Source organism: Thunnus albacares, chromosome 5 (assembly GCF_914725855.1).
Source record: "Thunnus albacares chromosome 5, fThuAlb1.1, whole genome shotgun sequence".
Taxonomy (NCBI): Eukaryota; Metazoa; Chordata; class Actinopteri; order Scombriformes; family Scombridae; genus Thunnus; species Thunnus albacares.
In genome coordinates, this window is record NC_058110.1 from 21,413,956 (window position 1) to 21,430,236 (window position 16,281).

General features: G+C 42.9%; 1 protein-coding gene across 5 annotated transcripts in view; it reads left to right on the forward strand.

Annotated features, from left to right (window-relative positions):
• zbtb46 (zinc finger and BTB domain containing 46) overlaps positions 1 to 16,281 on the forward strand; it is a 61,902-nt gene that overhangs the window by 17,261 nt on the left and 28,360 nt on the right. For 3 of the 5 annotated variants that reach the window (XM_044351964.1, XM_044351968.1, XM_044351967.1), the window contains exons 2-3: positions 4,127 to 4,350; positions 4,531 to 5,467. In XM_044351964.1, coding sequence (XP_044207899.1) covers positions 4,165 to 4,350; positions 4,531 to 5,467 — 1,123 coding nt within the window. In that variant the 5' untranslated portion in view covers positions 4,127 to 4,164. The remainder of the gene's footprint in view (positions 1 to 4,126; positions 4,351 to 4,530; positions 5,468 to 16,281) is intronic. The other 2 variants (XM_044351966.1, XM_044351963.1) reach the window with 1 other exon arrangement.

Genomic DNA, 16,281 nt, shown 5'->3' on the forward strand with positions numbered 1-16,281 from the left:
TGCTTAGCGTGTGAACGTGTGTGTTTTTAGTTCTTGCATGTGTTTGTGTATTTAGGGGCAGGAGCTAGATGTGTGTATGTGTGTGTTTTGAGGGGAAGGGGGCTCTTGATTGTGTGTATGTGAGGGAAAGGGTGAGGGGGGGGGTGGCTAAGGAGGACAGTCACTTTTGATTTTGCCTCAGAAGGGTGACAGGGACTTGGAGCTCTGGTGGCACGCTTTACAGAAACAATCGTCTCTGACCACATATAAGCACGCACAGACTGTCAGCCTGCCTCCTGATGACTTTTTCCTTGTTTTTTTTTTTTCACGGTGAAATTTCATAGAAGGCTGAAAAGCTTTTTTCTATTCTGTGACATTCTGAAAGCAGGCTTTAGTTTCTGTAGCCTTGGTGAGACTGCTAATGCTTTGGGTGAAACACAAAAGTCGCTGCCTCTCTCTTTAGTTGATTGCATGACAAGTTCATTTTACCTTTCTCTCCCATCTTGTGCCAAGTGGATATTCGAGGAAAAAAAAAGTGCTTTAAATCAAGGTCTCTGTACTCACGTGATAGCGGGAGAGGGTTTTGGTCTTGTTAATGGTCAAAGCTCATGGGGATAAGATTGAATAGCTTTCTGAGGAAATGAAAAGTCAGAATAAACACCAGAGAGGTATTTATGGGTGTTTACGTACTGTAGTAGGGGTAGCATTGGGATTGGTTCCTCTGGAAAAGGGGTCTCTGACTGGAGGGAATTGACATGCTGAAATTAAACAAGCCAATTAGACAAGCAAAGAGTTTAGAGGTCAGAGCGCACTCCATTAAAGTTCCACTTCCCTGCCTAGCTACTAACTCAGTATGTCTCTGAGTCTGTTGAAGCAATAAATCTGATTAGACCTCTCCCTCTCCTCTTTCTCTCTCTCGTTCTCTCAGTCCTGCTGTTGTCTTACCCTCCACTGATCGTTGTTTTTGTTAAATTTGAGGCACCATTTAACATGTCTTTGGGTGCAATCCTAGCCACACATCCACACCATAAGCTCACACTTGCATTCTTACTGAAAACTGTTTATACTCCCTTAGAAACATAGCCTCCTGTATCAGAGTGCAGAACCTAACTGACATTATCATTAGCTTCTTGCATTACCACACAGAATGAGAAGTTGGACTAATGAACTTGAGTCTCAGTTACCGGACTTACTCTCTAAATTGCATTAAAGAGTCTAACAGTAAAAAACAAAAGAGACAAGACACAATATCCTCTCACTTATCTCTAGTGGTATCTAGCCATGCAGATAGGCCTGGTTTTATTTGTCTAGGTTTTGAGATATCCCTTTGTGAGATTAGAGCTGAATTTTGTTTGGAGCTACTATCTACTGAATAAATAGTCCCTACGTTGACAGCCTGCTCTGTGAATTATCCAAAGTAACATGAACATTGTTTTTGGAAAGAGACATATCTGTTTAATTTTTTTTATCAATACTTTGAGCACCAAAAGTTAAAATCCATTCTTGTACTTGAGTGGAAGCATAAATCTCAAAGACTGATATCTCAAAACGATAGCAAAACTATTTGTTTGGCGTGATAACACCAGGGGTAAGTGAGAAATTCTGCTTTTTTGCAGTTTGAGTGAACTGAAACTTTTTTTTTTTTTTACCAGTTCTGTGGCTGTCATTAGTGTATTGCTTGTTCGCTTGAGGGCTTGTCAGTTTTAAACTTATTAATACCGCGACTGTGGCAATGGCGAGAGAGATGGAAACTGAGAGGTGGAGGAACATGAATGTAACACTTAAGCAACAACAGTCTTATTCCAGCCGTTGATTTGGTATAGCTGGCTTTCTTTCACTGCTTCCTCTGAGCGACCAATACTGAAGATACGCGTTTCAGAGATGGGGGCTGCTGACCGGTGTGTGTTGTACGGTGACCCATCCACATTGACTGGAAAAAAGAACGAATAGCAGAGTATTAAGGTATTTCTCTGTGAATAAATGACTTTTTCTGTGTTTTATGTGGCTCTGGGAGAGAACCTATAGACTGGGCTATACAATTGAATGTGCCAGTGGCCCTGAAAGAAGAAGAGCAGAAAGTGGAGGAGGAGAGCAGCTATGTCTTTAAAGCAGCTCGGTTTGTCTCCAAAGGTGAGAGGGGAAGACTCTCAATACTTCCATCAGGGCAACACAGAAAGGGAAGAATATCTCAAGGTTAGACCATCAATAGATTTTTCTAAGAAATGTGTGAGCCGGAGGATAAAAAACGCTTGCGTCAAAACTTGCCTTGTGAGACTCTGAGGGACACTGTTATTCTGCATTCACATCCAAGTTTCTTGCTCCTCACAATTCTTTTATTTCTATGGCTTAAAGAAATGCCAATCAAAGTGAAAGGTTGTGAGCCAGCCATGCATTGATCAGACCCTCTTAATATCTTTCTTGGAGAAAGGGAGGTTTCAGCAGTTGTCACCGTCACTCCATCCGCTCATCCACTGCTGTTCATAGGTGGTGTGTTTGTCCAAGTGGACGTGGGAGACACTCTGGATTTATCTGATCTTACAAGCCATCAGGTTGAGCAGAGCTTTGCTAAACATGACCTGAAGTGTGCCGGCCCCCAAGCAAACGCTGCTGTCACCTTGGCCAACCCGAGCTGTCATCTCTCAGAATGGCCCATGAGAGCTGACAGCTGTGGCGTTCCCAAAACAAATCACTGCTGCGTTTGGTAACACTCTGCGTCCTCGCGATTTAGCCCTCACTGAGACGAGAGCGGGAGCGGCGGCTGCTAATGCTCCGGCTAATGCACTTGCCTGAGCATGTGTGTGTGTGTGTGTGTTCATCTTCTTCTTCTGTGAGTGTGTGTGTGCGTGTTTGTGTTTGCTAGGGCTTATGCGGTTTCTCTTTGTTTTCCCGCCACCTCGTTGAATGGTTCAACATAGCGATGTGCTCCCTTTGTCTCCCTCTGCTCTCCCTTCTCTGTGGCCTTCACCTGCATCCCTTTCTGTTGTGCGCGAGAGTAAAATGCCTCTCGTACATATTTCGTCTAACCTGTACACTGGAAAATACACAGGTGATAATGTTTTATCTGTGCTCAAGGAAAAATTCACTTACATCTTAGATCAATTTTTGTGAGATGAACCAGGAGCAGAGAAGCTTTATGGGCTGATAGATTGTAAAAATTCAGATCTTGAGCTGTTCTGTGGCTTTTTTTTTTTGTAAGAGTAACAATAAAATATGCCAGCGTCCCTCGAACATCACCATGAATGCTATCAATGAATACAGAAAGTTGGATCCTCATTCACTGACAGCTGAGCAGCTCCACAAATTGTCATTAAGGATCTATTCTCTGTAGTTTTCAGAAAAACTTTGTGTTCACAACCTAGACTGAACTGTGCAAGATCAGAAACACTGAGGTGAAGGTTCAAGAGTGAATTTTCATCTTAACTAGACAGTTGATTGAAGGTTCACAGTCGAAAAGTGAGATAAAAAAAAAAAATAACAAGGATCAACTGAGGCTGTGTTTATTGATAAATTTAATGGTAAAGTGATCTGTACTAATTGAGGTGTTTTTCTCATTTTCAACAGTTTTGTGACAGTGTTACGCTTTATAACTGACATTTTTAATGAGCTTACACACACTCTCTCTCTCTCCCTCACACACACACACACCCCCGCACACGCACATACAAATGAACCTGTCAGACACGGTTTAAACACAGAGATTTTTGACTATTTATTACTGGGGCTGTTTTTAGACATCAAACTACAGCAGTTGAGATGTGGTTTCTATTGATGTCATTGTTTTTATGTCACATTCATTACTGAGATATCCTTACCCTGGCTTGTCTTTTAGTTAAATTTATTTCCCCCCCCTTACATTAAAATCAAACCGATATTCTAAGCAAAGGGGTTTGAATATAGTTACTGATATCAACCATATACTGTATGTGGACTTACAGTAGAAATATTTGAATATGTTGCCAAGATGATTTTGATTTCTTTCCTTGAAACTTACAAAACTACTCGATTTCGTTGGTTATCCTGTTTGTGTCTTTATCTTTCTGTCACTCTTGGTCTTTGTGAAATTGTAAAATTGTTTTATGGTACATTACAGCATTTTGATACATTGCATCTTAGATTAATTTCTTGCGTGTCTGCTTTCATTTCCCAGCAGACGATTTGAGGAGAGGCTTTTGTTCAGCTACACAGATGAACAACAGGAAGGAGGACATGGAGATCTCCTCTCACTACCGTCAGCTCCTCAGAGAGCTCAATGAGCAGAGGCAGCACGGCATCCTCTGCGACGCCTGTGTCATTGTGGACGGAAAGATCTTCAAGGCCCATAAGAATGTCCTCCTGGGCTCCTCACGCTACTTCAAGACTCTTTACTGCCAGGTAAGGGACTGCGGGTCATGGAGTCTGTGAAGTACTTGTTACTCTCTTAGATCATAGTAGTTGTGTTCTGTGTGTTTTCCAGCTGATAAAGCAGTCTGAGAAGTTGTATTTTACTTATATCCTGCATGAAATAAATAAACAAGAAAACTGACATGAACACTGGTTCTCCTCACCCTTCAGGTTAAAAAAGGGGCAGAGCCACACCACCAGACTACTGTCACTCACCTGGACATTGTCACAGCGACAGGCTTCAAAGCCATCCTGGACTTCATGTACTCTGCGCACCTCGCTCTCACCAGTAAGAACGTGATCGAGGTCATGTCAGCCGCCAGCTACCTGCAGATGACAGACATTGTCCAGGCCTGCCACAGCTTCATCAAGGCTGCGCTAGACATCAGCATCCGCTCTGAGATGGCTGACGAACTGGCCGACTTTGAAATGGGAGCTGTCGCTGCTGCCAGCATAGGGGGAGGTGCAGGTGGAGGTGGAGGAGGAGTAGGTATAGCAGGAGCAGGGGGTGTAGCCGGAGCGGGTTTAGGAGGAGGAGGAGGAGGAGGGATAGTGGGCATGGCTTCTGAGGCCCTGGCCTCCATCATGTCTGGTCGCAGCACCTCCCCTTGGCTGGCACGCCGCACGAGCCCGGCCAACTCTTCTGGGGACTCAGCCATCGCCAGCTGCCACGAGGGAGGCAGCACGTATGGCAAGGAGGACCAAGAACCCCCCAAGAGCCATGAGAGCCAGGAGGAAGCCTGTCACGACTCCCAGCCCGCCTGGCCGCACGACTACAGGCCTGTCACCGTCAAAGAGGAACAGGTGTCCCCTGCCTCCTCCTCTCATCCCCGGGACAATCCCAGGGGGGCAGCCCAGAGCCAGGGGGAGCAAGGGGCAGGGGGAGCTGGTGCAGGAGCTGGAGAGGGGCCCTGGCAACCCCTATCAGGGTCAGGGCGAAGGAAGAACAGGAAGAACAAGGACACGGTCAGACATATTACCCAGCAGGCTGAGAGGAACTGGGACAGAGAGCGGGACAGGGAGAGAGACAGGGACAGTAGGCCTGGATCTCCTCTGCCCTCCATGCTGGCTGTGGCTGGATGGAACTACAACGGACAGGAAATCCCAGGTAAGGCTGAAAAACCTGCTTCTTACAGTGTTTACTGTCTCCAGTGCTACTGCATGTTTTTCCCTGCGATACAGAGATTTATGTTTTCAGACTAATTGGGCAAAACTGACTGTTTGCAGTAGTTTCAGGTCAATGGTGAAAAGCAAGCCACGAGTTTTGTAGTGGATTTGTTATTTAGATCATTAGTTCAGTGTCACAATAGGAGGTGGATTTAACTTGGACCTCTCTAAACTGGAAGGATGAACAGAGGCCAAAAGAAAGCAGACTTACACTTCCATCATGGAAAGGACTTTGTGGTGCTGCTTTGATGACTTTAGTGTTTCCCAGACTTGCTGCAGTTTTGTAATGTTGCCTTCTTTGGTTATCCAGTTATGTAATTAGTGAATGACTGGTAAGATAACAAGATTAAGTTGGATAATTAAGTGAGTGCGTCGCCTCAACACCTAACTACAGTAGAACCTAATCTAATGTGCTTTTCCTTTAAGACACCTTCTAACTGATAGAGCAGCAGCTATGTGGAAGCAATCAAACTGCTGTGTGGACTTATTGAACTCAAGTTCAACAGAGGGTACATGACACTTTACAGTCCATGTGTGCTTTATATTCTGAATTGCGCTTTCATATTTCCATGCGTGTCAGCCATCCGCACAGTTTACTAGCATAAAATGACCTATTTCCTCCTCCAGGGTTGAGATTAGCGAGCTTCTACACTAACGTGTTGGGCCTAAGATGATTATCTCAAATCTTGGAGGTGTGAGGTGAAGCCTGGGTAAATGCAGATGGATAATACAATCCTCTTCTTACTGCAGTTTATGTAACATACACACCCACATAAACAAGCGAACACATGCACAAACACACTCAAGCACACATATTTATTTTGAGAATGTTTCTCTTGATCCTCAGCCTTGCAGAATAGTTTAGTGAATTCCTTTACACTAAAACTAATGCATAAAAAACACTTACCTGGCTGTGTGTGTGTTTGTGTGTATATATGTGTATGTCTGTGTGTGTGTGCGCGCTTCTGTGTGTGCGCTGTGGGGCCCAGGGCGTCGATAGGTAGATCATTAAAAGTAAGAGAAGCTAATCCTGGGCGCATTAAGGGAGTTGGCTGTGAAATGGGCACACGCGTCGCGCAGCGAAAGAAAACAGGATAATTGAATTGACCTGGGTCACTGCACGGATTACCAGCGCGTCCTCGCCATCCCAGGCTCCTCCCCCTCTCTCTGGGGTTTAGGGAAGGACCTCTGGAAAGGGCGAGAGGAGGGAAAAGGGAGAGGTGGTGAAGAAAGAGTGGCGGATGAGGGGGGTAATGAGAGAGAGACAAAAAAACAGAGACAAAAAAAGAAAGGCAGCGTGTGCGGAGAGGACGGAGCATCCATAAAGGCTTCTGAGGGTTTGTCCGCTTGGCTGTTAAGTGTCCCAAGTCCCAAATTTTGTGACCTGCCATTAGACCAAGTATAGTATATCTTGTCTTGAGCTTCAGAATCACACATACATGCATAGCCACATACACCCACAAAATAAATGGCACCATTGAGCCTGCTCCATGGTTCTGTACTGTGGCACAAGGTAGAGTTTAAGTCTGGCTGTGGTAAGGCAGCCATTACCAAGAGATGTGTTTTCTCACCTAAAGGTGAGAAAGTCTAGTGTTGCTACCGTTATAGACTCACCTGATGTTAGCCAAAAAAACAACCATTTATCCCCATTCTTAACTGGGTTTCGAGACTGGGCTCAGAATGGCAGAGAGTGGGGGAAGGAGGAAATGCCAGTCGCTGTGAGATTATCAACTATTTGGGTCTCCTTCAGAGGGCGGACCTTGCCATTTAGCAGTAAAATATCTTGTTACCAGTTGGCTAACATGACGTTTAAGAGTGGTAGTGTATGACAGTGAGGATATTTTTCACTATTGTGTGTTGAATCAGTCTGCACGAGGTGGTTTCTGTGTGCTTAGGGAAGGTTTGGGGGATTGCTGAACAGGTTTAGTGAGGTCATTGTTGGTCTGGGAGCTCATAGAGGCGGTATGGGGGGTGGTGTGATGTTTTGTTTGTGGGAGTGCTCTTGTTCATGTACCATGGGAGGCCCATAAATCCTTATAATGAAAATCCTTTGTTTTTACTTTGATCAAGGGAGGGTAAAAATACACAGGATCTATAAGGGCTTATGAGAGTTTGTCCACTTAAGTCGTAAGACTCCTTAAGTCCAGGATTTTGTCACCTGCAGTAGAAGATCCAAATCAGTTGTATGGGCATATGGAAGGGCCAGGGAATTAGAAAGTGATGTACAGTCTATTTAAAGTTCCTAATTACAACATTTCGCAACATTTCAAGGAAGGTAGACAGCAAAGAACTATTACATAGGGATGACACAGTTTGTATTTTTTTATATTAACTTGATAGTGAATAAAAACAAATATAATGTACAAATGCATTATTTTGATGATGTGAGGCACGTCTACTATCATGTGCTACTGGCAATAAAATGTATGAAAGTAATTACACATTCCTTTAAATATTACTTCATTATTTCTACTGGTGTGTGGGACAAGTCCGTCTTGGCAAATAAAAAGCAAATTATGAAATTGACAAAGACATAAAACAGAAAAGCATCAAACCTTCACATCTGAGAACCAGAAAATGTTTATTTTTTTACGAATTATCAAAATGGTTGCTGATTAAATTTTATTTAGGCCAACTAGTTTTTACAGGTAACATTTTGACTTGTCACAGTTGGAAAGGCATAGATGTAATTAATAACACTAACAATGGCTCTGTAAGCTATGACAGGGAGACAACAGGCACAATATCAGGACCCTGAATGTCACACGCCTACATAGAATGCAGCCATTATTAAAGTCCAATTAAAATCACATGAAATTATCCCTCTTTACAGTCAAAAATAATGTCAACAGGGCTTTAAAATGTATTGTTAATAGTTTTGTTTTATTAGAATAAAGAAAAGAGGAGGCTTGTTTGATTGACTTTAGCTGGCAGGCTACCAGTGTTACACAGTCCGCAACGGAGACCAAGTAAACAAACTGCTGTAGCTACAAGTCATGGACAGACAGTGCGCTGTTGACAGGGATTTTGAAGAGCAATGACCAAATCGGCATCTGACCGAATCAAAGTGACATTTTCAGGTACGTTTACATGCTGTTTAATGCGCTGCTGCTGAGCAGCTAATTAGCTATCTAACCTGCTAACTGACATTAGAGGTGCACTCTTCCCCAGTGCATGTTTGTTAGGTGACTTGATCAACAAGCTAAGGTGCAGGAGAAGACGTGTGTTCATTTTTGTAAGTTAAATGAAAGGGGACTTTAGCAGGAAAGATAATGTGGGTTGTTCTTAACAGTCTACGGCTTGTGATGTTTAGCAGGATGCTGTCAGGCTCAGTGTGACCATTTATGATAGAATGCTTATGTTATGACTTCATTGAAGATTGATTTGTTGTGATATTTGAAATAAGGACTCCAGCTATGTAAGCAGATGGTGGAATGGTATTTAATCAAAATAATGTAAAACTAGGGGGCACCATCATGAAATCAAAGAATTTAAAAAATACATTTCTTCCTTTTGGTTCCTAATGTTTTTCTCAAAGGAGAACGCAGAACAAGTGATTTACAGAGCAGATACTGTACGAATGCTGTAGTAGACAAAAAAGGCAATTTAATTTCAGTTGGAATGTAACGTTAATAGAGCTGCATCCATTAATCGATTAGTTGATCAAAAGAAAATTCACCAGCAATTATTTCATTAATCAAAAATGCCACAAATCCTCTGCTTCCAGCCTCTCAAATGTGAGGATTTACTATTTTTCTTGATCATATATGACACTAAGTTGAATATCATTTGGTTTTGGACTATTAGTCAGACAAAACAAGCAAATTGAAGACATCACCATGGCCTCTGAGAAATTGTGAAGGCTATTTTTTCCACTTTTTTTTTAAACATCTCTTTGACTAAATGACGAATCGATCAGTAGTGAAAATAATCAGCAGGTTAATTGATAATGAAGATAATTGTTGGTTGCAGCCATAGTAATTACACCTGTGCTTTTCCTGCTATCATGTCAAGATTTGAGCGAGAAAGGTCTATCATTGATTAATCAACTTATCATTAGTATAATGGATCCTCTCTGTTTAGGGGTTGGTCAAAAGTTTAGGGTTTGTTCTACCATTAATTTTTGGGTCAATGTTCATATTTGGGACATACTGTAGGATCATAATCTTAACATAAGCACATTTTTTGTGTGTGTATATGGTGGGGCTGCTGTTACATCAAGTCCAGTTGTTGGTTTCCATGAAGGGGTATGGTAGGTATAAAGGAGAGAGGGCACCTTCAGTCTGAGATTAGCTTAATTGCTTCATTCCTTATTGATGAGAAGTGCTTAGACACTCACTCACTCTCTCTCTCTTTCTTTCTCTCATTCATCTGCGATCGGTGTCCATGCTTTACTATTAGAAACGCTAATATTACATACAACACAGGGGCTGCCTGACTGAGGATTTTACTGGATTATTCTGTAATATAAGGATAATATATGGCTGTGTGAAGGCTCAGTGTATTAACACAGAGGGGTTTCAGAGCGTTTGTATGAAAATGCCGTGTGCCCATGTTGACATAAACAGCTGCAGGAATTAGGATTTGTTTTCTTCAGATCCCCTTCCCTTGCAAACATCTGCTGTGTTCACTTGGCGTCATTATTGAGTCCGCTTAGCACTCAGCTTCCTTTTCTCTCTCTCTCTCGCTAACGCTTGATCTCACTCTTTCTTACACTCACCTTGTCTGTCGACACAAATATTTGAAATCTCACATGTGAATTAGGGAGAAGAAATCGGTGCCGCTTGCATACTCGTTCCAGTGATCTGCTCATGTGCGTATATTTTTTTCCACTACGCTATATTAGAGTTGACAATTTTTGAGGAGGAGAGTTTTAAATAGTCCCTGCTTCTGCCTGCTTATGTCGTAAACCTTTAAATAATTACCTGAAATTATTTTTAGTTTGGTCCCCGCTGCTTCTTCCTGACCTGAATTAAAAAGCATCTGTAAATCAAAGACAAGGTGTTTTGAAAATTACAGTCAAGCTTTTTCAAATAATTCAGTATATTCGTCTTTGATGCATCATATCACCCTCTCTCTTTTTGTTATCCACGTAATACTGAAACAATTAGTCAATTAATCAATGAGGTTATCATCTAATGTGAGAATGGGCTGCTTTTTTCTGTTATGTTTGGTTGTAAATTTAAATGTGTTGGCTTTTGGACTGTTGATCATACAAAACCACTAATTTGAAGATGTTATCTTGGGCATTTGTCACTAATTTCTGACATTTTAGAGACTAAACAATGAATCATTTTATTGAAAGAATAATCACCAGACTGATCAATACAGAAAATGAGTAAGTCGCACTCTTAATTTCATTCTATCTGTTGTATCTTGTGACGTAATACCATAGACATCATCCATATCACATTATCAGACAGGTTCAAAGACTTTGTATTGTATTAATTTAGATGTGCTATGTTCTATATTAACATCCTTGCTAAAATACAGTATGCTCCTCTATACTGACATGATATTTCAGTTTTTACACTTGTTTAGCTCCTCTCAGACTCTGTACTGCACATCCAATGCAAGTCTTTTCTAAAAAGGAGAAAATAATTACTTGAAGTATTTCTAAAATATGGATAATAAAGTCTGTAAATGTGTCATTTTGTCAACAAAGGCCCTATCATCTGTCACTTATTTCCTGCACACTGATGTTGTCATTTGTTTGACTGAAGTAAGTGTCACTTTTCAAAGGAGCTCACACTCTCTTTGTGGCACCTTCATTCTCAGATTGAGAAGAAGTTTGAGCCAGTGAAAACATGAGTCAATAATTGATTACTTTCCTACTTCTTTTATACTTGGGGCAAACACCAACTTGATCTTTATCCCACATAATAACAGCAAGGAAATATTTTTTGTTTTGGGTTTTTTTTTTTTTTTGTGTTGATATTAAAAAAAAACCATTCAGACACACACACACACATGGTGACCTTTAGTGGCAGCTTGGGGGATTTTGGCAATCCGGTACATGGCCGGTATGATGCACACACACTCATCTGCACACACACACACACACACACACACACACACACAGCTTAGAGCATCTGATTATGTAGACGTGAACAGTTCAATCACACGTGGGCTGTTCTTTCCATTTCCCTCTAGCTGTTGCACATTGATTACATCGAGAATCTTTTTTGAAATCCAACATCTTTATCTGACTCTCTTCCTCTCCGCTCTGTGGCCTCAGAGTTCCCCTCCTCTACCACACACAAACACACACACACATAGACACACACACACACACACACATATCCACAGAGACATACTAAAAAAGTGATTTTTCCGTAGAACCCTGTCCTGTTTATTCCTGTGAGCTTGGGAGCGCTACATGTTTTGGCTTGTTTGAGTTCAGGCCTTCATCCTCAGGAGTTCCAAAGCCTTCTGGACTCACCTGGGGCCCACAGACAGACACTCTCAAAAACTGCCCTCTCGTTTGCACTTCCACATAAACTTTCTATCTTTTTTTTTTCTCTCTCTCTCTCTGTCTCCCTCTGCTCCTCTCCCCAAGTCTCGGCAGTCTAAAGGTGAACACTTGAAATAATGAATCGGATCCCCCTTTCACCCCCTTCCTCTCTGTATTCCAGTTAAGACTCTCCCCATAGTATTTGCACTTCATTAAACTTGAAATAGGTTTAATATTTAAAACACCGTGAACAGATTTCAACCCCCCTCACCCCTCGCACACCTCTCCACTTTTTTCTCTCCCTTCTCCTCGCTTTCGGTTTAATAATCTACTCTCATATTTCCTCCCTAATTCACTCCTCCTTCATTAAAAACCAAAATAGATTTAATATTTCAGACTGTGTGGACTTAATTTTTAACCCCTTTCTTCTTGGCTTAGTGCTTGACACACTATGGGTTAGATAACTACATCATGTTGAGGCCTCTCCCCCTGTATTTTCTCTTCTCTATCCATGTCTTTCTCTTTTTTTGTGGTTCCCGGTTCATCTTTCTCACTTCTTCCACAGTCAGTCTATTATCAGTTCTGTCTCTCACTGTCTTTGTACTCCAGGCCTCACTCGGTGTCTCTCTCCGTGCCCCCCACCCCCTGTTTGCTCTACCTCTTTGTCCTCTGACTGCACAGATGATTTCAGCCCTTTCCTCCCACCCTATTGACTTTTGTGGCCTGCTCACCCCACCTCCCTCAGTTTCCCGTACTCCCTCCATCCTCTCTTTCCCCTTTTTGTCCCCTGCTACCACCCTGCCAACACACATACACACATTCAGTTCCCCCCCTCATCTCTCAGTTGTGTGTTAGGAAGAGGGGTTGAATGCTTTTTTGTTCTTTTAGGGGTTGTGACGGAAGACTAAAATACTGTACTTTCCCCCCCCCTTTTTTTTTTCTCTTTCTGTCGCTCATGTCAGCCTCCAGTTCGGTCCCCACTAAATTAAACAGAAAAAAAAGTTCCATTATCACCGTGGTAACCAATCATTTCTCACCGCCCACCAGCCATCTTTGTCATATGACCTCATATCCTGCTGGACATTATGGGCAGTCCACCAGCTAAAAGCCCCTTCTCCTACTCCACCGCCATCACACACACACACACACACACGCGCGCGCGCATACACACACACACACACACACACACACACACACACACACACACACACACACGCACACACATTCACACAATTTTTCACACTCTTGCTGTCTGTCTTTTTCTCTCACAGCTCTCTCTCTCAGTTCTCAATACTGACACCTGCTCTATTTATAATTCCCTGGCTTTAAAAGAGCCATTTTGGACAGGAAGCTGCCCCCTCCCCACTACTGACCGTGGCTTTTTTCCAAAACGTCAGCACCCCCCACCTCTCCACCTCCTGCCCCTGGAACAGGCCGGAGAAGGATTGCTGGGTGGAGAAGAAGAGGAGGAGGAGGAGGAGGAGGAGGAGGAGTGTGTGCATTGTGTATGTGTGGGGGGTTAAAGATTAGCCATCCCACCCAGAGTGCACCTGGGTTGGGCCCATGTGTGTGCTTTAGTCAGCCATGGCCCACACAACTATACTGTACACTCTCACCCACTAACTTACACGCAGGTACATAAACGCATGCATTCATAACACCTGCAGATAAAAAAATTACAATCCATATATTTCATTCAAACTGTAAACTCTCTACACACACACATCCTTTGGCATTGATTACTCAGGTCTACTACCCAGAATGCATCCTGACAGGATGTCCTGTTGGCACGGCGCAGGGGTGGGTGGGTCAGGAGGTTTCTGTGGTTGAACATTCATAGCAGAACCCCCGCAGCTAAAATCATCCCCCACATATCAAGACACGCACTTCAAACTCCATCACATGCCCCTCATGTACATGAATGGTTGCAGCTCGTAGATCAAACACACATCTTTTTTTTTTTTTTTGACAACTGCTTTTATTGGTCAAAACAGGAGATACATAGTCATTTACATGTCACCATATTTTACTTTTCCTGTAACTAGAAGAGAGAAGCACACATCTATAGACTCAGGTGTGAGAACGATCGGCATCCTCTATAATTTGGCCCAGTTATTTATTCTAATATCAGTGCCATCTTTAAGAGAAGATAATACCTGAGGGACTTTGGACCATCTCATTTTGCTTCCCTCCTCCTTTCTATCAGTGAAGGGCTACTGTATGATTTCAGCTCATTACATTTGAATTTTATAAGGTAAAAAATCACTACAAATTTTTCTTCATGTAAAAAATTCCAGGTCAAGACTGATTTTTAAAATACCATTCACCTTCCAAACATCCTGTAATTTAACCATTATTATTTTTTGTAACTTAACTTAGAAGGTTTGAGCAGTTAGCGGGCACATAATAAGCAGCGCATTTGTGTTTTCTCCCATTTTCTCTTCACTTTCAATTACTTGAAGCATTGTCTAAGCCAGTGGCCCAGAACCGGCCCAAAGGGTTGCAAGATAAATCTGAGAGTTCCCGAGATGATTAACAAGAGAGGATTCACAACATTATGTTTATATTTTTATAACACATTTTTTCCGCTTTTTGCTTGTGAATTACTAGATAAAGCCTCCAAAAAGTATTCAAATAAAACAATCTGTGAAAATCACTCTGAGGTTGAAGTGGTTACAATCTGACGACATATTCCAGCTGTGACGAGCGGTTGCAAGTTGGAGAACCTGCCAGTGTCACAAGGGGACACTGATTACTGTAAAATGCAGTGATCAGTGTCCTCTTACAGCAGAAAACAAGTTTTTGTTATATGGGAGCCTAAAACCAAGTATGCTCCTTTTTTAAAAATTCTGATATTTTTCATGGCAAACCTGTAAAAAGTGAAAACGATGAGCCTTACATATGAGCTAGACCTCTTTCTCCTCCTTCTCTTCCTCCTCCTCCTCCTCCTCTTCGATGGGAGATCTGTGACAAGGCTCCTCTTTTGGAGATATGAGATGGAGATGTGATGTGATGTGAGCTAGGATGCCTCTCTCCTCTCTCCTCCAGTGATCTGATAGCCAGTAATGGGCCCTGTAGCCGTGAGCCTGGCAGCACTGCTCACTGTGGCTTATGTGTCACACTGTACCCAGCGTTCACAGAGAGTTAGTCGAGCACAAGCAGCCGGGATATTGAGACTAGTAAAGTGTGTGTGTGTGCGCGTGTGAGAGGAAGAGAAATGGACATATACACTTGCAGACTGACTGACAGGAAGAAGCAGAAACCTTTAAAAAACAAAAGCGCATTACAGTACAGTAAGCGAATGACTGGATCTGTGCTCTCTTTCTCTCTCATTTTCAATCAACCTGAAGTTCCTCTTTCCCAGCCTGTTTATTTTAGAAAGGTGGCTTTGTTCTATTTACCGTACCCACTCCCCCAGCGGCCTCTACCCCCGTCAGACCAGTTAGAAAAGGGGAGCGATGTGGAGAGAGAGAGAGAGAGAGAGGGGGGGGGGGGGGGGGCATGATGTTTGGACAAACGGACAACCCGAACAGGATATAGAGGTCTACAGCCTGTGGGTGTGTCGGTTTGGCTGGGGCACAGCTCGCACACAAACACACACATGGACAGACACACATGTACACACAATCGTGGGAGTGTTCCCGCTGGAGGGCAAAGTCTCCCTTCCTCTTACACATTCATTCTCTCCTTTTTCCTTCTTCCCTTCATTCCCCCTTTCCGCCGTCACACCCCTCCACACCCCTGCACTCCTCCGTCCTTTAGACCTCTCTTTCTCCTTCATCCCTCATTCTTTCTCTTTTGTCAACCCCCCCCCCCCCCCCCCCCCCCCCCCCCTCCTCCTCCCTTTCTCTCTTTGAAAAGAGGAAAAAAAAGAAAGTGTTAAAGGCATGGAAGAGTTGGCCAACAGCAATGAGAAACTAGGAGGGAGAGGCCAAAATCACCACAGGGGACAATTATGGCTTGGGTTGTGTACATACAAGTGTGTGAGTGTGTTTTTGTGTGTACATGTGTGTGGTTCTTTTTGGGTTTGATAGTTATAGAGGCGATGAAGACAGTCCTGGAAGCCACTATCTGTCCTTCACAACTATTTGTCCCCTCCTTCTCTCCTCTGTCCCTCCTTCCCTCTGTTGGTTTGGGCCTTCCTCTCCATCCCGTCAATTCACACTGTCACTTTTGTTTTTACTCATCTCGTACACTGGAGCAATGGTCGCTGCTTGTACAGTATGTGTGTTTGTTTGTGTGTGTGTGTGTGTGTGTGTGTGTGTGTGTGTGTGTGTGTGTGTGTCTGTTTGGTTTCATAT